Source organism: Hypomesus nipponensis, chromosome 14 (genome assembly GCF_054491055.1).
Source record: "Hypomesus nipponensis isolate SF chromosome 14, ASM5449105v1, whole genome shotgun sequence".
Classification (NCBI taxonomy): Eukaryota; Metazoa; Chordata; class Actinopteri; order Osmeriformes; family Osmeridae; genus Hypomesus; species Hypomesus nipponensis.
Window position 1 is genome coordinate 12,011,131 of NC_140374.1, and position 22,782 is coordinate 12,033,912.

A 22,782-nucleotide genomic window follows, 5' to 3' on the forward strand; every position below is an offset into this window, starting at 1 on the left:
CTTCACCTCTCTGGTGACCGGTTGGCCTCTGGCCCATCTGTCCTCCGTCTCAGTGATGGACAGCAGGAATCTGACCAACTGGCAGAACGCCTACCTCCATCGTCCCACCCCTTACCTGACGGACCCGGGCTTCCCTAACCCTTCGTGTGCCACGGACGCACCGCCGGGCCGGAGCGTGTTGGTACGAGACGGCGGCGGCGAGCGTCTTCCAGACGTGTACGTGATAGGAGAGGACGACCACTGTCTGGCCGAGGAGAGGACGGACGCGCTCTGCAACGGACCCCTCAAACCTAACACTGTCTATGTGTGCGTACACACACACTCACACATACACACACACACTCGCACACAGCTCTTAAACACAACCAGTCCATTCAGATATTCAGAGCTGCCTCTAAGCTGTGTCGTGCTGTGTGTTGGCCAGATTTCAATTCCGGGCCACCAACATCAACGGGCAGTACACTGACTCGGACTTCTCCGAGCATGTCAGAACGGCAGGTATACACACCCCGCCGAGTTCCCTAAAGACAGCACACTCGATAAGTCAACGAAAGAGGAAACCAAGGAGAAACATGTTTCTCTTTCCCGAACACAGTGGATGGGTTGTTGACCCGAGATGAACAGATCATTCTGGGCGTCCTCCTCTCCTTCTTCCTGGCTGTGCTCCTCATCCTCATCATCTACGCCTCCGTCAGGTAGGAGATCTCTCACGCACGGGGACCCGCCCTGGTCACACCCGCCGTGCGAGGCTCCAGGGTTCCCAGTGATTGACATGTTCCTCTTCCCATGGCAGGATTCGCCAGCGCCAGAAGGAGGGCGGGACTTACTCTCCCAGAGAGGCGGAGATTATTGAGACCAAGTTTAAACTAGACCAGCTGATCACTGTGGCAGACCTGGAACTGAAGGAAGAGAAGCTACACCGGTCAGTTGTGTGTGCGTGTGTGTGTGCGTGTGTGCGTGCGTGCGTGCGGTTAAGCCCCCAAGGCCAACCGTAGACCGCAGGCAATGGCGCACCGTTCTGGGGTTGCCATAGTAATGCACTGTCATGCAACTTGACCAACACCCTCACATATTGCAATGATTCGATCCATCTCACACACACAACGACACGTTCACACTGCTGCTTTCATACGATGGCATCACGGCTTTGCTTGGGACCTCACACTGAGCTACGCTAGCTTTCTCACCCCTCGCTCTCTCTGCAGGTACTCTTCTTTCTTCTTTAGACGGAAGGAGATATTTGTCATCCAGTAAGTTTGGGTGGCACTGTGTGTGTAGGGTTCCAGTGTGTGCTGCTGTTGTGCCGTGGTGTCAGTAAGTCCCCATGTACTTGGGGACTGCACTGTTAGTCTAGCCCTTGATCACATAGTCACTTCATCCATCTCTAACTGAAGACCATTATTTGGCAGGATGTGTGTTCCTCACAGTCAGAGATGTGTGGTTTGGTCCCTCTTTCATTGCTGTGCTGTTGTACCTGTGTGTGGATGTTGGGCTGCTAGGAGAGGTGGTTTGGTGTCTCTGGCAATGCTGCTGGTTGAGGTCGAGTGAGCTATGTGAAGCGGCCTTCTCTGTTCTTGCTAGCTGTCACAACTAACCAGACTAGCCCGAGTTTATTCCTCCAGTTGTGTGACTGTAGTTGTGTCTGTTGGTTGTGTCTGTGTTTGCTGTGTCTGTTAGCCGTGTCTGCTGCTAACAACGTCTGTAACTGTAGTCTGGTTCTTACCGTCTTCTTTCTGAACTCTGTTCTAGGCTTCTCAGTTACAGGAAGTCCCTCAAGTAAGTGATCTTGCTGCTAATGTGCACACTGAGTGCTGTTTAGTGGTTATTGGCTTCGTGACGTGTCTGTTCAACCTGTCTCGTTTTGCCTTCCTTTCCCTTTCCTTGACTCTCTCTCTCAGACCGGTCAATAAGAAGTCCTTCCTGCAGCACGTGGAAGACCTGTGTGCCAATGATAATTCCAAGTTCCAGGAGGAATTTTCTGTACGTACTATTCCAAACTGTGTGTGTGATAATATACTGTACAGTAGAAGATTACTTTAAATAGAGCATATACAGTACAATACCTGCTGCTACATTCGGTGTGTGTGTGCGTGTGTGTGTGGGCATGCAGGAGCTTCCCAAGCTGCTGCAGGACTTGGCAACCTCAGATGCAGACCTGCCCTGGAACAGGTCGAAGAACCGCTTCACCAACATCAAGCCATGTGGGCGGACCAGGCTAAGACTGCTGCTTAATGCTGTCTCCTTCTGTGTGGATGTCTAGTTAGATACAGAACACACACACACGCATACAAACTCTCTCTCTGTTGGCTCTCCAGACAACAACAACCGCGTGAAGCTGCTCTCGGAGCCAGGCATGCCCGGGTCTGACTACATTAACGCCAGCTTCATCTCTGTGAGTTTCCCTGGCAGCCTAGCAGCTAACCCGGGGGGTAGTTAGAACTGCTGGTATGAGTTACCCTCTCCCACCATCTGTGAGGATCGGACACCTCAACATCTGTGTGTGTGCTTTGGCCCCCGCACCTTCACCTTCATTGCTTTCTCTCTCTATGTATACTGTATGTCTCTCTCTCTACTGTCTCTCCCTCTCTGCGTAGGGCTATCTGTGTCCTAATGAGTTCATAGCTACCCAGGGTCCGCTGCCTGGCACTGTGGCAGATTTCTGGAGGATGATTTGGGAGACCAGGACACGCACCATCGCCATGCTCACACAGTGCTATGAGAAGGGCAGGGTAAGACGTCTCCCTGGGTCTGGCAGAGGAGGGCCATCAGATGGCAGTTCCCTCAGATCAGGTGTCACCTTGTGTGTGTGTGTGTGTGTGTGTGTGTGTGTGTGTGTGTTCAGATTCGGTGTCACCAGTACTGGCCGGAGGACAACAAGCCGGTGACAGTGTTCGGTGACATCATCATTACCAAGCTGACCGAGGACGTCTACCCCGATTGGACTGTCAGAGCACTTAAAGTTGAAAGGGTAACTCTCACGCACACACACTCATGCAACTGCACACACTCTCACAAACTAGAAATCTATCTCATGACCTCTTGAACTGATTGCGACTTCCTCCTCGTCTCTACTCCTCCTTCCATTCGTGTGTGTGTGTGTGTGTGTGTGTGTGTGTGCAGCATGGGGACTATATGGTGGTCCATCATTTCAACTACACGTCCTGGCCGGAGCATGGGGTCCCTGAGTCCAGCAGCACTCTCATCCAGTTTGTCAAAGCCATTCGGGCCAATAGGCACGACAACACCACCATGGTGGTACACTGCAGGTAGGACTGGACTACACGAGAGGAACTGGAACTGAATCGGCGCTGACACTGTGGCACCACGGCCTGAAGGTGTGCGTGTCTCTGTGTGTGTGTTTTGTGCGCAGTGCTGGTGTGGGCAGGACAGGCGTGTTCATCGCTCTCGACCACCTCATTCAGCACATCAGTGACCATGACTTTGTGGATGTGTACGGACTCGTGGCAGAGCTACGCAGTGAGAGGATGTGCATGGTACAGAATCTGGTGAGTGCATGCGCGCTGACGACACAGACACGCACGAGCCTGTCTCACACTCGAACTCAGGCCTTTCTCACCTTTCCCACACACGCGTCAGACGTCATTTGGTGTTGGAGAAATTGAATTGTACTGGGTGTGCTGGGTGTGTTTGTTCTCAGGCACAGTACATGTTCCTGCACCAAAGCACCTTAGACCTCCTGAGCAGTAAAGGGAACAGCCAGTCCATTTGGTTCGTCAACTACTCTGCCCTGGAGAAGATGGACTCGCTGGACGCAATGGAGGGTGAGCGAACGCACGCATTCACGCTCACAAAGCAAACACGCGCTAACACGAGCACCCACACGTTCACACGAGCACACCCGCACACAGAAACGCACACCTTCACACCAACACACGCGCTCACACGAACACACGAACAAGCCTGCACACAAACACTCACCTCGTTCTTGGCGTTTGCAGGTGATATTGAGCTGGAATGGGAGGAGACCACCATGTAATGACCGACACATTTACACCTGGTGTCTGATGAAGAGACACAGTTCGCTGAGTCATAGGGCCAAAAAAGACCCTCAAATCGATCTCTCCAGGTAGAAAAGTGGGAGAGATCGGGGGAAAAGAGACAGAGGGAGAGACCGGGGGGAGGAAATAAAGAGCGAAAGGCAGAGGAGAAGAAGAGTAATGAGACCAGAGCCAAGCCCCAGACCAGTTCCGGAAGAGTCTAAACAACAGCTTCTCTGCAACTGCCCACACACAAGTCCTCACCAGTGGAAACACACACAGAGAGAGAGAGAGAGAGAGAGATAGAGAGAGAGAGAGAGAGAGAGAGAGAGAGAGAGAGAGAGAGAGAGAGAGAGAGAGAGAGAGAGAGAGAGAGAGAGAGAGAGAGAGAGAGAGAGAGAGAGAGAGAGAGAGAGAGAGAGAGAGAGAGAGAGAGAGAGAGAGAGAGAGAGAGAGAGAGAGAGAGAGAGAGAGAGAGAGAGAGAAGTGGAGATGGAGATGGACACAATTATTTGAGGTGAATGGATGCATAAGTATCTTGCACTAGTCATTTCACTATGTATTACATTTGGTTATTATGTTTTGTCAAATAAGTTATTCAGCCAAATAGTGTTTTTGTGTTGGTTTGTTCTGATATTGTCAGGGTGTTTGAAGTATTCCTGTCAGAGTGTACAGTATATCTGTTTTGATCAAGAAGTAAAATCCTGTATACTATACTGCACTGCTGCATTACTATATCCCTATCATCTCCCTCTGTCTCCTTTCCTTGCTATACAGAGTTACTGTGGAAGGGAACTATTCTGTCTCTTCACACGCGCACACACACACACACATGCGCGCACACACACTCACGCACACACTCACAGAGTCAAGACGCCAGTAAAAACTACTTTATTCTTTCATTCTCTTCAAACAGAAAACTTTATAAATACTGTATTCCATAGGTAAACGCTCTCATCTTCTTATAAATATTCTTTATAAACACTTTGTGATACACAGGTCACTGTCAGTGCTTTACAGTTAAGGTGGGAGAGACTGGATTAATTTCCATGACAACCATCCATAGGGGAAGGGGGGCATGGGAGAGGAAAGGGGAGGTGGAAAAATGACCAATCAACTCAACATGCCCTGAACAATGATACAGTTAAAATCTCAAATTCCTGCAAATCATGCTGTAGAATACTGTAGCAAATGAAACTCCAACTTTGTAGAACAACTTAATTGGGTTGAAAACTCTTAAATCAAAAGATGTTCAAGATAACTCACATATGGGGGATTTTATATTTATTTTGGCAGCTTCAATGTGTGTGTGTGTGTATGTGTTTATAAATTAGTGTGTGAGTAGGTCTGTGTTTGCAGTGTTACATTTACTGTACAGCATAGCCCTTTTTGCACCATTAAAGAGCATAATTGACATTACTATCATGTCGTACCTGTAATATGATCAAATTAATGGTAACAAAACTGAAATATATAAAATCTGCCTCCTTTCCATCTGTCATGGCAACAGGGTATACATCTAATATTGATCTGTATAGCTCTTGTCTCTATTTAAACTAGATATTTTCTATACAACTACATACATGTCGATACACACACTGGCACTCCAGTCACTGTATATATTAAAACTATATCACCGTAACAAGAAACAATATAATCTGTGGTGCAAAAGATACAAAAATGAACATCTGTGTTCATTCCTGGGTCAGCTCCATTAGCCCGGACTAAATTCACTGGCTCAAAATATTATAACAATATTCAGGTTGACTTGGGGATTGTACTGAAATCATTTATAGATAAATAAACATACTCTGATAAAGCAACATTCAGTGTTCTAATCAATAACATGTATCTGTCCATATTTTCACTCAGTGAGTGTGCCGTGTGTGTGTGTGTGTGTGTACATCCCTCTGTGACATGCAGTTGTTTACAGAACATAGCAGGTGACTGGAGAGGACTATAAGAGAGACTATAAGAGGTGAGATTAGGTTACCCTGTATGGAACTAGATTGTACAACATTAATCCCAGGAGTACTCTTCCAGACCCAGATTAAGCATAATCCTGGAATGAGAAGTGTATTCAATGGAAATCCCTTATTCACAGTAATTAGTTCAGAATAGGCCAAGAAAAAAAACCTATGAATGTACTGTAACAGTTCAGGACTGAATCAAATCAGCCTTTTTCAATGTCCTCCGTTTGTATGCTAAATATACAATGGTTTAATGCTCTAAACCCTTGGGAAGGGACAGAGGATAGGAGATATGTGGTAATGAGAAGCACATTTTATCCTGAGCTCTTAAGCACTATTCTACAGAGATTCTGAGTATCAGCTATAACCCCCGCATAAACTCACACACATACACCTCCATTCCACTCACATGTTGAATAGGAAAAAAGCAATCCAGATGGCCATGGGCACGTGTCAAGGTCACACGGCTCACTATCTAGATTCTACAGGGGAGAGTGGCTGCGGTTTAGCCAAACAGACTCGGAGTCGTTCAGGCCCAGTGACAGAACAGGACAATGTCTGTATCCTGGATGCTGGCTCTGGTCCGACCCTCTCACCCCTTCTGAAGCTGCATGTGTAAATCTGTCTGGCAGCTTTTTACAGTCATTAACACACATCACAGCCACGCTGCGTGCCAAAGAAAAATGTTTTGAGGTGCATAAACCGAGTGGGAATCACAAGGTCTTGTTTACAAGTTAATGTGTGAGAGGAACAGACAAGACGGTGTATTCAATCTAAGAATATGTGCAGATGCGAGATTAGAAAATCTGTCTTTACAAATGTTTTGAAAACGACTCGATATTCAAAAATACTGATTATGTGATTAGACTTACGTCTGAATTCAACCAACTTCATTTTTCATTTAAGTTCCTTACCCCCTTCTGCAATATACAAGTAATTGTATGTATTGTAGATAAGAGACTCCTCTGTATGGACCACCAGGAAGTTGTTTGTTGAAACTGGGAATTGTAGTTTTGTCAGACGATGCTGCGGGAGCCGCTGGAATTCCTCCTCCTTATTGGGTAGGGCAGAGTGTGGTGGAGGGGCATAGGAGAGTCGGGGGGGCAGAACTGGTGGGGGTGGTTATACGGGGGAGGAGGTGGGGGCAGGGGGGGCTGGGGGCCGTCCCCCTCCTTGACATGCACGGGTGTGGACATAGCTGATTGGATCAAGCGGTGGGAGGTGGGGCTCTGGCTGAGGAAAGCCTCCATCCGTCCCCGCCCGCTCTGGTCCACGACGATGACCTTGACGATCTGCTGGCATTGAATGAGTGTCTCTGGGCGGAGCTCCCCCGGCTGGCCGGGGCTGTGCAGGGCTGGGGGGGCGGCCAGGGCGAGAGCAGTGGATTCAATGCTGGGCTGGCTCAGCTGGTAGGTCTGCAGCCTGTTGTGAATTGACACCTAGTTTAGGAACAGTCAGAGAACGCATGAGGAGTTACCAGCCTGAACGCAGCCTCTACGCAGCCCTCTGGTGGGTTACACACACGAGCATGCAGGCATGCAGGGAGGGAGCGCATGCAGATGCACACACCCACGCCAGCCCAGATTCATACCTAGGTGGAAAGGAGAGGTTTCAAAATACTTGAAGAGGAGTGTGTGTGTGTTAGCACAGTAGGAGGGAGAGCGAGTGGGGGAGTGGGGAGATGACACCGAGGGTGGGGTGTCGCCCTGACACAGTTATATGCAACTCTAAAGGACAGAAGGCAGGTGGAGAGAAAAAAGAGGGGAGAGAGGAGAGGAAGAAGGATAGGAGACTGGGGGAATGCTGTCTTTACTCTGGGCATTTGTAGGAAAGAAGCTGGATTGGATTCACAAACAAAGACACACACACACACAGACATACACACACACACACAGACGTACTGGATATAGCATCAAGCTACAGAGTGGCAGTGGAGATGGTTTTAGAAACCCTTCTGGGTCTCATTGTCATTTTTTAAGGCTGGAAGACGTCTGATGAGTTAGCGGTACACTAAAAGCTCAAAGTGGCTGATGATGCAGTAATGAGGGCTCCACTAGCTGTCGGCTGTAAGCGGTTAGCTGAAGGCTAATAGTGACTGATGGAGGGAAGCCCTGCAGCCAACACCGTCCATAAAGCAAACTCCAGCCAACACCAGGCAGTATCATATCGACCCTTCGACCATTTCCCCAAGCAGAAATCTAATATCCAGGAAAATCAAATATGTGGTGTAACTGCCTGAGCACACACTGTTCATTTCAGGTCTCTGACAAAGATACACATGAAGCACACGCTACTCCCAGGTCAAAGCACAAGCCTGCCAGAACATGTATGCACACAAACACAGAACACACACTTACCTGGGTGAGGGTGTGTCACTCACCTCCACTGTGTTGTTGTTGTTGCCTGTCTTCTCGTAAGTGTCCTGCTGACCTGAGGAGAGAGGGTTGAGGCTGAGGGAATCTCTCTCTCTGTCTCACTCTCTCTCTCTCTCTCTCTCTCTCTCTCTCTCTCTCTCTCTCTCTCTCTCTCTCTCTCCCTGTCTCACTATTTCTTTCTGTTTTGTTTTCTCTCCATCTTTCTCTCTCTGACTCGTTTTCCCTTTTCCTTTCCTTGTTGCCCCAACAGTGTGTGTGTGTGTGTGTGTGTGTGTGTGTGTGGAGAGGTACCTGAGGGAGATCCGTGTCCTGTGTGTGTGTCCAGCTGGCTGCCGTTGGTGTGTGAGGAGTGAGGCTGGATCCCCTGCTGTCTCTCCAGCTCCCCTGTGCAACACAAACGTAAACCCCCCAAAGGTCATGACCTCTATCCTCTTTTTCTTATCTCCTGCCCTGTGTGGATCACGTAGGTATGTTTGAGTGCTTTGTATGTGTTTGCATGTGTGTGTGTGCGTGTGCACGCGTGTTGCATGTCCGCGTGTTTGTCTCTCATAGTGTGTGTGCGCGCGCACATGGACGTCTGGGCGGGTCTGCCTGTGCGTAAGTGTACGAGTGTGTGTGTGCGTGTTTGCGTGCGTGTATCCATCCTCACATTGGATGTGGATCTGCTCCATCTCGTTGACCTCGGTGATGGACTCTCGCAGCTCCTCGGCAAACTTGCGCAGCTCCTCTCCGCTGGGGGAGCAGAAACTGACCAGCTGTTTCTTCTCAGAGGTGAAGGGGCTCAGCATGGTGATGCCATGAGCATAGCCTGGAGGCGGGACACACGTCATCCACACACACACACACACACACACACACACACACACTGTTAGTCCCCTCCGGAAGGAGGAGGAGAAACTACCATACATAAGTGATGTCATACATAAGTGATGTCATACATAAGTGATGTCATACATAAGTGATACAGGAGAGAGTCTGAGGTTGTGTGTGTCTTACATTCATTGGAGAACAGATGGAACTGCATGCCCAGCAGACCCATGGCTTTGCAGAAGGTGTAGGAGGCAGACGTTTTCTTCTTGGGACACACCTTGAGGATCTACACACACACATGCGCACACACACACACACACACATGCACAGAAGGAGAGTCAGTTGGGAGGCACACAGCTCCAGAGAGAGGTGCTGGTGGGGAGGATGAGGGTGCTCACCAGAAGGAGGTCGTTGAAAAGGAAAACCTCTCTCTGGTGAGACGTCAGCTTCTGTTTCTGAGGCTTGTTGACGTCTGACACTTCAAACAGGCGACAGCAACACACCAAGCGCCTGTGGGGCACAGACAGGATCTACAGAAAGAGAAACAGGAGAAGGAGAGAGATAGGACACAGACAGATTGAAATAGAGGAGAGAGATAGACGAGAGAGAAAGGGGAGAGACAGAACAAACGTAGAGAGAAGAGAGAGACAGGGCAGAAAGAAATGCAGAACAGCACAAACATATTACGACAAAAAGAGTGAAAATAGAAAGGAATACGAATGTTTTTCACCAACACCGGCAAAGACATTGAAAGAAACGTGAGTGTTTTTCTCCAGTGCTGGTGACAAAAATTACATCAAAAAAACGACGCACACACACAGACACACGAATACTCACGGTCTTCATGCCCAGTATGGACTGCTCCACGCGGCTGACGTAGGTCACATGATCCTCATTGGAGCGGAGCTCTCTCTGTTGGATCCTCTCATAGATCCCAGAAACCATCTCTCTGGGAATATCAGCCCCATCATCTACCCCTGAGGACAAATACACACACACAACCTCAGTGAATACTACTGTACACAAACTACAGACAGCACACAAACACACAACCCCTAGTGAATACTACTGTAGATAAACTATAGACAGCACACATCCACACCAGACACACTATAAAAACGGCACAGGTTGTAAAAGCCCGGAGCACAGCCCCAGGGTGAAAGTCTCCAGTTGCACCACTAGAGGGAGTGTGTGATGTGTTTCACCCTGGGAGGCTTCTCCCAAGCCAGGTAGACAGACACCAGCAAGTCTAAGAACAATGTAGCCTTCACCAAAGCAGTCCTCAAGGAGAATACACCCCCATACTAGGAGCTGACGGCCCATCAGGACCAGAGCTAGCAGGGGCATTAGTCTTAGTTCTCTCAGGGTAATCTCTCCCCACAACTCCATTAAGTCCCCCTCCTACAGCTGTCACTCAATTGGGGAGAGGATGTGGACGTCTGCACTGATGAGGAATCCTGCAGCCATCACACCAGACCGTTTTAGAACCACTGATCTCCAACCAGATGGTCTCTCTCCTTCTCTCGCTCTCTTTCTTTCTCTCTCTCTCTCCCTAGATTGCGCATTAGTGTGGTCTTATCTGACGGCAGGTCGGGTCTCACTTTGGTCTCTCCGGTCTCCCTCATGCTGATTTCTCTCTGGTGTGAAGGCACTGTGAAGCGAGTGTGTGTGCCTGCGCTCCAGAAATACCTGTGTCTGTTCTTACCCTCGGCCCTAAAATAGTCTCGCCATAAATGTTGAAACATGTCTGTGGCTCATTATACTGTCTGTAGTTTGATGTCGACATCGGAGCTTGTCTCTGAAAGCGTTCTGTCACACCAGCTTTACTCTTCCTCTCTTCTTTTGGATATTTCAGCAGAACAAAAAAAACAAAAACGAAACAAAGAAAAGAAACCTCTAACAAGCTGATGTAGAGGCAAATACAATGTCCCAGTACTTTCCAAAGACCTCTGGCAAGTCTCTATCTCTCCCTATTTGTCTTATCTAAATAATCCTGTATTACGTAACTTTAGCAGCAATTTTTAACCAAAGAAACACCCAGAGTTAAATTTGAACCTTCAACCTCCGGATATGCATTCAAATACTCTAACCACTGAGCTATACCCTGCCTCCATACACACACTGCTTCCCAAACCCAGCCGAACTGACCTCGCAGGTTGCGTATGAAGTCGTCGAGGCCCATCTTGCGCTGGGGTTTGATGTTGGGGGAGTACATATCGGTGTTGAGCAGCACCACAGCGAAGGCCAGGATGAAAATGGTGTCTGGGTTGTGGAATTGCTGCACCACATCGGGGTTACACATGCAGTACCTCTGGCTGCACACAGAAGGGAGACAGGGAGATGGGAGGACTAATGCTGGAAGTATGGCAGTCATCAAAAAACACGAACAACATGCCCATGTAATTTGGGGTCAGGAGACTCAGCACTCTATTGGCTGGGAGAGTGCTGACCCTGGAGACTTCACCGTGGTAACAGACCTTTTCTGCTCCATCACCGCCTGCAGATAAACCTCTTTTTGTCCCTCTCTCTGTCTCTTCCTCTTTCCCTCTCCTTCTCTCTCCCTCTCTCTCTCTCTCTCTCTCTCTCCATCTCTCTCTCTGCCTCTCTCTCTCTCGCTTGACTCCACGCCACTCTGTCGCACACACACTTTCAGAGTCAGTCCTTTTAGTGGCAAGCTTTTAGCCCCCATGTGAGTTCGGATGGAGACCGCTTGTATTGCTCTAATGTAAACCTGTGAAGACAAGCCTTTGCTCGTCTTCCTTCATGGTCTGTGAGCAAGTGGAGGTGCCAGGCAGTGTCTAAGTCTGGGGTTATAGACTGAGACTGTGTGTTGTTTGAATGGCAACAACGACTGTCACTGACACGGCTTAAATGCTATGACTCTCCTCCCAAGTACCAAGCAGACACACACACACACACTTCAGAGAGTTTAGCTTGATGTACGTCTATAGCAGACACATCAAAGTCTGACTCAAGGGAGGAGCTGTGTGTGTGTGTGTGTGTGTGTGTATCCGGGGTGTTTGCGTGCTTATGTTGGAAAGTGCGTATGGGTGTGTAGTACGTGTGATTGCTTTTGTGAGTGTGTGTTTATGTACTGTACTTACATAACAAAGTTATTTCTACACAAGCTACGGTTCTTTTATCTTCATATCTGCATATGAAAGTTACATGCCAGCTGGCATAGAATACCACCCGTCTATGACAGCCTAGTCACACTTCCAACAGATGACATAACACCTGTTACATAATAGATATGAATTCCATGTCTGCATCTACCCTTCAAGTCAGCTCTATGCCAGAATATAATTGTCTCTCTGCCTCTTCTAATGAGGAGTGTGATTAGTTAATGAAATCGTACTCATTGTTCTGACTGGTTGTCATAATTGAGAGCTTTGTGAAAATGAAGTGCGCTCAGTTGATGACCCGGTGTTGGGATAGATTTGTTTCCATTCTGTCTGGAACACAGTGACATGGGGATGTTGCGGGGGAGAGTGAGAGGAGAGTAGGGTGGTCTGAGATGCGAAGGCTCACCTGAAGGCTTCGATAAGCCTCTCGACCTTCTGGGCCTCGCCCTGCACACGAACATGGGCCTGGAACTTTCTCAGGGCCTCGTCCAGCTCCATCCCAGAGAAGTCCATCTCATCCACCACACAGCTGGAGAGAGAGAGAGAGAGAGAGAGAGAGAGAGAGAGAGAGAGGCAAGCGAAGGAGAGAGAAGGAGAGAGAGACCATTACTTGACCATGCAGCCAAGTGTTTTGGAGACCATTGTGAATGAGTGAGTGAGTGAGTGAACGATGGGTGTGTAATTGCTGCTGGCATTTTGCTTCTTTCAGTCATACTTCCATTTCGGAAGCGCTGACCTGGAAGACTTGCACATACACACATGCAGAGATGGAGAGAGAGAATGATGGAGACGGAGAGAGAAAGAAAGAGCAAATAGAGTTTGCACAAAGATTGCCGTGAAGAAAGGTGAGTGAGGGAGACGACAGAAAATGACAGAAAGAGGTAGGAGACAGGGATAATGAGAGTATGAGTTAGAGTGAGAGAGAGCAAGAGAGAGAGAGAGAGAGTGAGAGGGTGGCGTAGGGAGAGAGAGAAAGAAAGAGAGGGTGGGAGAGAGAGAGAGCGAGGCGGGAGAGCCGGAAATAAAAGCCAGAGAAAGAGAGAGAAACAGGGGGAGAGAGACAGCAGAGAGGACAGCATTGGTGTGTATGCTTAGAGCAGTGACCTATTTCTACAATTTTCTGTCCTACCTTAGCAACAAACAGCCTCTATGCTGGATCCCCCTGCAGTGTGGGCTTTAAGTGTGTGTGTGTGTGAGCATGTGTGTGTGAGCATGTGTGTGTGAGTCTGTACGTGTGTGCACGTCCTTATGCTCGTGTGTGTGTGAGTAATCATATGGGTGCATAGGTGTGCCTGCTCTTATGTATTGAAGTGAGGTTTCCAGGATGATGAAGCAAATACTCATGCATGCATGAAGGGTGAGTAGGGAACACTCACTCGAGCACGTCCCTGTTGAAGAGCAGCTTGCTGTTCCCCAGGAACTCTCCAATCATCTGCCGGCTCAGGCCCTTCCTCTGCAACAGGAAGTGGGCAATGCCGATGGCCGTGTCGGGGACAAAGCCACGCGTGATCAGGAAGTGGATGCCCCGCTCTGGGTTCCTAAAACAGAGATACACAACATGGGATGAATACACAGCGTATGTGTGTGTGTTTGCGTGTCCACGTGTTTGTGTTAAATGCGTTTATAGATTTGTTTATAAGATATAGCACTGATGCATGTGAGTTCATAACATTTGCATTAGTTCCACAGGGCACACCAGCCATATGTGTTGTATTTAGACCCACAGTAGTCTTCACAACTCATGTGAACTCTAAGTAACCTCCTTCCTCTCTTTATTCTGAATATACATAAGTCGAGTAATACAAGAAGGGAGAAAGTTAACGTGACATTAAGATACTGATTAAAACAGCTTGAAGCGTGTGTGTAGTGTGTATGTGTGTCTGAGAGTGTGTGAGTCTTTGTGTGTGTGCGCGCGTGTGTGTGCATGTGTGTGTCTGAGAGTCTGTGTGTGTGTTTGTGTGTGTGTGTGTGTATGTGTAAGTGTCTAAGAGTTTATGAGTGTCTGTGTATATGCGTGTGTGTGTGTGCGAGTGTGTGCGCAAGTGTCTGTGTGGGTGCACTCACACGTTGAAGAGGTTGAGTCCAATGCGGTAGAGGCGTTTGCGGTGTGTGTCGGTAGAGAGGGTGGGTGAGCGGCAGGAGGCTGGGTCCTGGCAGCGGTCCCTGGGCAGAGAGAGGACCAGAGCCTGGAGAGCCTCGGGGATGGGGCCCCCAGAGACCTGCTGGGTCTGAGGGTACTGGTACTGCTGGTACTGGGTGTAGGACTGGATGGGCTGCTGGTTAGACTGGGTGGAGGTGGAGCCAGGTCTCTCTGAGCCGCTCTCTCTTTCCAGCCCACCCTGACCCGTCACGGCGGATCCCCTCCTGGAGCCCAGGTCCCCCATCTCCAACTCCTCACTGGGGGGCGGGGCCGGGAAGTCCACGTCAATCCCCTGCTCCTCGGATTGGCTCGCTGCTCTCCTGACCCCGCCTTTGTCCAACGAGGCCTGCCTGCTCCCCACTCCCCCGCCTGTGTTGCCGAGTGTGGTGGTGGTGGTAGAGGTGGTTGCCGTAGAGATGGTGTAGTTGTTGGTGTCGATGTGCACGGTGACGTCCCTGAAGGCCATGAGCAGGGAGCTGGCACTGCGGGGCAGACAGGCGGACTGGGCAGCTGCCCGGAACGCCCCCGGGTCCATCAACAGCCCCGCCCTCTCACCGCTGTCCGACAAGCTCCACCCACGAAGAGCATCGTCAATGGACTGGGCCAGTGAGTGCAGCTGCAAACACACGAAGAAGGAAATCAATAACAGGGACGATAATCCAATCAGTGGACAGATAGAGCTGCTCGGTTAGCCTATGCTAACTGCAATGGGAATCTGTATGCTGATGCTAAGCTAGAAGTCCTAATGCCGGGGGGTGCTGGAAGGTACCTGATCGGAGAAGCAGTCTTCCAGCTGAGTGAGTGAGGGTCCTAAGGCTGGACCTGGGGTAGGGGCAGGGGCAGCGGTGGAGGCAGGGGAGGGGGGCAGAGAGGTGGTGCGGGATGGGGGTGGCGGGGGAGTTTTGGGCCGCAGGGTTCCCCCTGCCGGGCTGCCTGTCTCCAGGAGAGTGTGAGGGGTGTAGCTGTGTCTCTGCCCGGGGTTCTGGTTCCGGGTCGGGTTGGGCCGGCGCAAGGAGATTCGGCGGGGGAGCCGGCTCTCAGACAGAGAGTTGCGGATCTTCTGGAAGTTCTTGCTGAGCTGATACTGGCGGAACGCCGTCTGGATGCGGCAGGCGGCGCGCCGCGACACAAAATGGCCCCCGTAGCGCTGCTCCAGCTCCTCGATCTGCAGAAGGAGGGGGGAGGAGGGGAGGGGGGAGGAGAGTGTTGACAAGCCTCAATACTTCGGAGGACACGTGTGGTTCATTTGATAAGATGATTGGCTTTGCTGTCCTATTTTTCCAGCCACATTCGAAGAGAGCTCCCGTGTCCCAGAGGAGAACCCTGTCTCCTGCAGACAAGCCTGGGCAGGATGGCCGGAGGCTTGTTGGAGGACGAAGGAGGGAGCAGCCAGCACGGATGGTAAACACCTTTAGAAGACCATTGTGGAGCAGCTCTCCAGCCTGACAGTCACGGTTTGCTTTGAAATCATACATCTTTCAGATGTTTCCCTTCTTCATTTATTCACCCATCAACTCGCCTCTCTCCTCCCAGCTCCAGAGAGAGATAGAGAGTGGGAGGCAGGAAGGGAGAAAGAGAGAAAAGGAGGAGGAAAAGGAGGACACACACCCACATGTACACACACACACACACACACACAGCGGCTACATAGTCCCCTCAGCGGTTTGCTGTAAGAGATAAAGACATCTCCAGCAGCCAGCAGCAGTTATTAGCTGTTGCTATGACAACCGATCATCCACCATGTTCCTGTCGCCGTAGCGATGGAAACGCTGGTGTTCTTATTTTTTGTCAACCGAGACCAAAATAGATCTGAATGTGAGTGTGTCTGGCAGAAAGCATGTTACAGTTGTAGGACACATTGAGAGCGGTGCCTACACGCATATTCTGGCCACGCACATACTGTATATCTGACTCACAAACACGCGAGGTGTACCACACGAATACACTCACAACACCTCCCTCCTTTCCTCACACACGCAAACACAGCCACGTACACGCACACACACACACCTGTTTGTTCTTGTTCTCCAGGGCGATTTCATAGTCACTGGGTCCCTCTCGCCTGGGCCCTCCTTCTGTCCCCTCCACTTCCTGTCCGCTGGAGGAAGTCCCGCCCTCCAGCCTCAGCAACTGCCCACTGCTTGGGAAGCAACAATGTTTAGACCCCCCAGGACTTCTGGATTCTGACCAACAGGATGACAAGAGACATAAGGGTGATAACTGATCTTGAGGGTGATGGTGTGTCTTATAGTATGGATGTGGATGTGTCCGCTTTTGGATTATTCATATCTAACCACCTTTCTTTCCATCCTTGCAATCTAATCTAACATAGTTTAACTGTTTAACATGTGCTTTTCTACATAGCTGTCACCAAGTCCCGTCATTTGAGGTGAGTAATGTCACCCAACCGGGGAGGGAGGATAGAGACGAGACCCAGTTGAGCGTGAGCATGTTGGTTAAACCGCAATCCATTGTCTCCTCCTCTTAGTCTAGGAGACCTTAGGTAAGCCAACCACTAAACAAGTGTGAACACAGAAAGCCTGTTCATGTTTAAGTAATGTCCCTAAAGTTCCTCCTTGTTTCTGCAGTGGCAGCCACTGCTGCCTGTCCTTCACCGGAAGAGAGGAAGGAGGAGGTGGAGGTGGAGGAGTAAAGAAAGATCATTAATATCCTTACAAAGGAAAATGTGTGCTTGCATGAGTGTGTGTATATTCATTTGCTCACTGGAGGGTGTCTTTCTCAAAAGTCTATTTAAAACACGGCCACGTCCTAGCCCCGCGTTAGAATCCATTAGAGTACATTAGAATATGTTAGGGGATTGAAGAGGAGAGAGAGAGAGAGAGAGAGAGAGAGAGAGAGAGAGAGAGAGAGAGAGAGAGAGAGAGAGAGAGAGAGAGAGAGAGAGAGAGAGAGAGAGAGAGAGAGAGAGAGAGAGAGAGAGAGAGAGAGAGAGAGAGAGAGAGAAATAAACGTATCCTTAATGACTCTGCTGCTGCCCACACACACACACACAAAACATACATGCAAAAAACACACATAAACAAAGACACGGAATGAGCAATCTCTATGCCGATGATGTCATCAAAATAAAAATAAATAACCATCTGTCAACTCATATCATACATGAGCCCCACAGATATGTAAAGCCAAGGGGTAAACACACACATAACTACACACATGCATACACATACACACACAATGAGAGAAGCGAGATGGAAGGTTGGTAGATGCAAGCTCACATGGAGAATATGAAACAGCTGTAAGGATTAGTGGTTGGGCCCTAGGATTTCCCTGTTGTGAAAACATGCGGACGGAATAGCAAAATTCTGACATTGAAACCCAATCTGACAAGAACACAGAATTACAATATTTTGATTACAGTAAACCAAAAATGTGTTTGATTATTAGATTACTTATTTTAAAATGAAATCCAATGGATTTAACATGTTAGGAGATCTGTCAAGACTGCAGTTTGGCATAATATGTAATACAATTTGGGAGGGGGAAAAAATCATATGGCGCGCATATGGATACTAGATGTATAAATGTGATGAAATAACAACACACAAAGCCTGAGGTGCTCCAGTGAATGGGATGCTCAAATCCTGAATGATGTGTTTCTACTGCCTAGTCTTTCAGCAGCAAGTTACAGAATCAGAGGAATCGAAGATTCTGAGGGATCCCTATGTTGCATATGACTCACTGGACTTTGAGAATACACGGCCACCTTATATTCTAAACAGGCACAATGAGATACACAGACCCATTAATTCAAACAAACAAACAAACAGGCGTCCGGACACCTGCCCACACACACGAGAAACACTTGAAGCCTCAGGAAACCCAGACCTCCACTTTTTGGTTACTATGGCAGTGTGCGTCACATGCATTCAGTGCTGAGTTGCCATGGTAGCATGTTTGTTGCCTACGGGTTGGCTCCGTGGGTATGACTGCCTGGTCCTGGGTTTGGCTGTACAAGGCCACAAAAGAATGGTATGGAATCTCCTATTCAGACACCACTCGATCAGTCAATGTCATAGATGAATATTGGTGTCTGTCACATTGATGGTCTCTGCTGGCAAGCCTCCTCGGAAATTGTGTTATACCCTTAGTCTTGGTCATGATACAACTGTTTGTGCATTGTAAACATTTTGCGTTTGTGTGTGTCTGTATGTGTGTGTGTGTGTGTGTGTGTGTGAGAGACACTTCTGCCCTCCAGCTAATGAGGGTATAGGTTTATCATGCTGCATTAACCCTGACATGCAATAGGGCAGAGTAAGGTACTTACTATAGGTACTAGCCACAGGCAATTCATTCGCGCACACACACAACTATATTGAAGAAATATGAGGCCAAGTAGAAGACTTGTTTCTGAGGTGCTCGCACACACAAACGCTCACACACACACACAACAAACAGGCACACAACAGCACAATGATTGTGAGCCATTATACAAGCCTACTGTGGGGATCAGTAATTGCACTTGAGGGTAGAGAGAGAGGGGAAGAGAGAGAAAGAAAGAGAGGAGCAAGGGAGAGAGAGAGGTACAAAGAGAGAGGCAGAGGGAGAGAGAGAGACTTTCACAGAGAAATAAGGGGGGGGGGGGGACATGGAAATGGACAGATGGGACACAGTGGAGAGAGGGTTTACTTGGGGTTGCATTGCCGGGGAAAATGGGTTATGATACATAAAGGGACTCTCTCTCATTGGAGATGGAGTCAGAGGGAGGCCGCATCCTTACCTGGAGGAACCAATAGGATCAGCCTCTGGGGCCTCAGGGGCTGGACAGCAGAACTGATGCAGCACTGTCTGACTCCTGTAAAGAAGAAAGGAAGAGGCAGGGGGAGGGTGGAGGGGGCATGCAAGGAGAAGTACGATGGAGAAATACAAAAGTGGGAGGAGGGAAGAGCAGAGAAGAGGAAGATTGTCATGATATGTTAAAGTGACGGCATGAAACCATGAAGTGACTGCAATTATCGACAAATCCTCAGACAAAGAGGATCTGTAAGGACGAAGATATTCATTAGTTTGTCCTCGATAGATCTATCAAATTCTTTCACATCACACACTAAGTTCTTACAGCCTACTGCATCTATCCACATTAGCCCTGGACACTGGAGAAATGTGTGTCTGTGTGTGTTTTTATATAAATGAGCAGTGTTTCGTTCACGCCAATAGCTAAACAGCAGAAAGTGTTTCAGCCATCAGCAAGTGAAAAAATCACTGTTCCTTTAGTGGCATTTATAGAAAGAGACAGATGGTAATTCACTATGCCTCTCATTCTAACGTCCCCTTCCCCCGCCTACGACTAACACACAAACACACAATCTGACCACTCTCTCACACACAACCTGAGCATAATCACACACAGAATACATTATCATGCGTAATGGACACATACTCAATTGATGCGACACAAAGCCAAGCCTGTCTTAAGTGCTTTGGCTACCACTCAGTGGCAATCAGTGGCTGAAGAGCCCAGCGTGAGGGAGGCCATGGGCTGGCCCTCAGCAGGCAGAGGCAGCGAGCCTGAGGACCAGCATGGATGTGTGTGACCAGGGCTCAGTCGTCTGCCAGGACCCATGTCAGGCCTGGATAGAGAGGCAGGGGCAGAGAGACCGAGAGGGAGACCGAGAGAGAAAGACAGAGACAGAGAGAGAGAGAGAGAGAGAGAGAGAGAGAGAGAGAGAGAGAGAGAGAGAGAGAGAGAGAGAGAGAGAGACAGAGAGAGAGAGAGAGAGAGAGAGAGAGAGAGAGAGAGAGAACGGACTGTCCACATCCCCTTCACCCTTCAGCGTGTTTCCAAGCCTCTTACAGCAGCACCCATTCGCGTATTTCATCTCTTACAAAAGGGAACAGGTAAATATTTCAGAACTACACACGCCCCCTGCTGTCTGCTTGTGTTCATTCTCTCTCTCTCGCTCTCTGCTGTTTGTCTCTCTCTCTCTCTCTCTCTCCCTCTTTCTCGCTCTCTTTCTCTAACTCTCATTCTCTCTCACATCCTCTTGCTTTCCCCCTCTTTCATGTTCTGTTCATCGTCAGCCCCCATAGCCCCTTCCTCTAACTCCTTAGGGCTATATCAAAGCCAAGAGGACTTGCCAATGTAGCTCTCTTTCCCTTTTTTCGATATCTTTCTGTTTCTCTCTCTCGTTCTCTCTCTTCGTCTCTCTCTGTATTTCTGTCCGTCTCTCTTCATCTCTCTCACACACTCTCTCTCACTCTGCCCCTCTCTCTCTCTCTGACAAATCCCTCTATCCTCTGCGTCTCTCGGCCTCTCCTGAGACAGAGGCTGATTACAGTTCGCACCACGGGCTAAGTGGGGCAGATACGTGGCTCAGCTGGGGAGAGGAGGTGGATTCTCTCTCCCCATAAGCAGATCCACGCGCATCCCCCCTCACACACACACACACACACACACCAAAGCAAACCCACACATATACATACGTCTGATGTACATAGTGTTATGACACAGCCATTTGTTCCCACAGTCTCCTTTCAAAAGTGGTCTAAAAAGCAGCCGGCACTGGATTCCGTACGGTGCTGACAGCCGTACACACATGCATATTCCACGCGTGCACACTCGCACACCCCGCACAAACAAGCACAAATATTCACAGATATTCATCCCACACCGGAGAACACTACTTTCAATGCACACCATCATCACAGATACAAAGCCCATGCCAAACATTTCTCGTTTTGTCTTTTGAAGTCTGTAAAACAAACTTATGGTGCAGGGTGGTGTAGTGGAAATCAATAAAACTCAATGAAGTCTCTCCAACAAGGATAGACAGGCAAGCACCAGCAACATTTGCTACCCTTACAGCCCTCAGGGGCGAGAGGGGTGCGACGAGTGATTCACAGACTGAAAGAAAAGCACCAACAGTCTCTTTTCTATTTCCCCATCCCTACCCTCCACTCCTTCCCCTCTTCTCATCACCACGGTGGGGGAGGGGTCCCAAAGAGACCAATCAGGACTCCAGCTGGGATACCACTCATGATCAGAGCATTGCACACAAGCAGGCACACACACACCGCCCCGTCCTGACACCAAAGCACAGCATGGAAAGAGAGAAATACCCAGCTGTGTGTGTGTATGTGTATGTGTATGTGTGCATGTGATGCGTCAGTTTATGTGACATACCAGCACATCAAAAACATCTTGAGGTTTTTTTCTGTTAGAAAATCAGCACCATGGCCAGCGACCGTCTAGAAAAGTGTTTTACTGAACCAAGTGTAGGTCTGGTTCTAATGACATGTCTTTAGCAATACCATAGTCCTACAACTGCTTGTTATATAATGGCATGCTCTAGTTTCTAGTTAAAATAATCCGCTTCTGTTGCAAATACAATTGCGTGCACATTCTTCTTAAATTGGCAGCACTGGTTGACACACACGCGCGCACACAGCATACTGTTGTTGACGGTCGAAAAAAAAACTCACTCAGATTTTCTTGCCAGGGCCAGCGATCGGCAGAGGGTAGTGGGGGTCAGTGGTACTAAGGAGCGGCAGCCCGGGCTGGTCGTTCCGTCCTCCCCTGCTCCAGGGCTAGCCTTGCCCGGTGAAGGGGTCTGTGGATGAGCTGGTACCAGCTGCATTTCCCCCGGGTCAGCAGGTTGAAGCGGTGGAGACAGCGGCTGGGCCGATGCTAATTGAGGCTGCGGCGGGTCATGGTCAGGCAGGGGCCCAGGTACCGTAGGCTGGGGGTCTGGGTGGTAATGATGGTGGTGATAGCTGGGGTCAGGGTGATGATGATAATGAAGCTGCTGTCCTCTCACATCGCGCAGGTGTCTGTTCTCCCCGAGCAGGTCGTCCACTCGGCGGTCCAGTTCATCGATGCGCGATCGTTGAGTCTGGATAAGACTTTGCTGGTTCTGGACGATTGTGGTAAGCTCTCGCAGGTACAAAATCGCTTGCACTGGGTTTTCCAGTAGGCTCGATCCCGCCATGCCCGTGAGAGGTATAGAACAGAGGGAGAGAGAGAACGATAGCGCTATAGGACAGAGGGAGAGAGAGAATGAGAGAGGTTTCTTATAGCCTATGACAGAGAGCTGCTGAGATGATCCCGTAAAAAGGAGAGTGCGAATTATGTCCTCTTATAAACAGCAAACGGCAAGGATCCGGTTTCTCTCTCTCCCTCGCAGCCACCCGAACGGTTGTGTTCTGTGCTAGGCACACCGAACGGCCCTACGGATCTCGTCCCTCTCTCCGCTTACCGTGCTCGCGAGTGAGTGCTACTGTTGATGATGAGAGATTCCGATCCAGATGTGACAAGAGAGAGAGAGGGGAGGGGGGGGGGGTGGTGATTGCCGTCATTACGCACAGACCAACACGAGCACGTATAGCCTAAGCCTATTCTCTCGC

At 49.3% G+C, this 22,782-nt stretch overlaps 2 protein-coding genes across 2 annotated transcripts in view; one reads left to right on the top strand and one right to left on the bottom strand.

The window, feature by feature from the left end:
- Positions 1–4,383, top strand: part of ptprq (protein tyrosine phosphatase receptor type Q) — a 30,585-nt gene extending 26,202 nt beyond the window's left edge. The window contains exons 49-63 of the mRNA XM_084671817.1: positions 54–306; positions 425–498; positions 596–695; positions 794–922; positions 1,206–1,250; positions 1,750–1,776; positions 1,899–1,980; positions 2,111–2,201; positions 2,316–2,392; positions 2,595–2,729; positions 2,843–2,968; positions 3,121–3,266; positions 3,371–3,506; positions 3,659–3,782; positions 3,960–4,383. Of these exons, the coding sequence (XP_084527943.1) occupies positions 54–306; positions 425–498; positions 596–695; positions 794–922; positions 1,206–1,250; positions 1,750–1,776; positions 1,899–1,980; positions 2,111–2,201; positions 2,316–2,392; positions 2,595–2,729; positions 2,843–2,968; positions 3,121–3,266; positions 3,371–3,506; positions 3,659–3,782; positions 3,960–3,997 (1,583 nt within the window). The 3' untranslated portion in view covers positions 3,998–4,383. The remainder of the gene's footprint in view (positions 1–53; positions 307–424; positions 499–595; positions 696–793; positions 923–1,205; positions 1,251–1,749; positions 1,777–1,898; positions 1,981–2,110; positions 2,202–2,315; positions 2,393–2,594; positions 2,730–2,842; positions 2,969–3,120; positions 3,267–3,370; positions 3,507–3,658; positions 3,783–3,959) is intronic.
- Positions 4,384–6,984: 2,601 nt separating this feature from the next.
- iqsec3b (IQ motif and Sec7 domain ArfGEF 3b) lies at positions 6,985–22,367 on the bottom strand. The gene is made up of 15 exons (XM_084672481.1): positions 21,862–22,367; positions 19,160–19,234; positions 16,429–16,555; positions 15,188–15,583; positions 14,343–15,034; positions 13,655–13,816; positions 12,685–12,807; positions 11,302–11,468; positions 9,991–10,130; positions 9,552–9,683; positions 9,340–9,439; positions 8,993–9,151; positions 8,635–8,727; positions 8,349–8,398; positions 6,985–7,407 (listed from the first exon to the last, which is right to left on the bottom strand). Exons 1-15 carry the CDS (start codon positions 22,365–22,367, stop codon positions 6,985–6,987), a joined length of 3,345 nt encoding a protein of 1,114 aa, XP_084528607.1.
- Between the last annotated feature and the right edge of the window lie 415 nt (positions 22,368–22,782).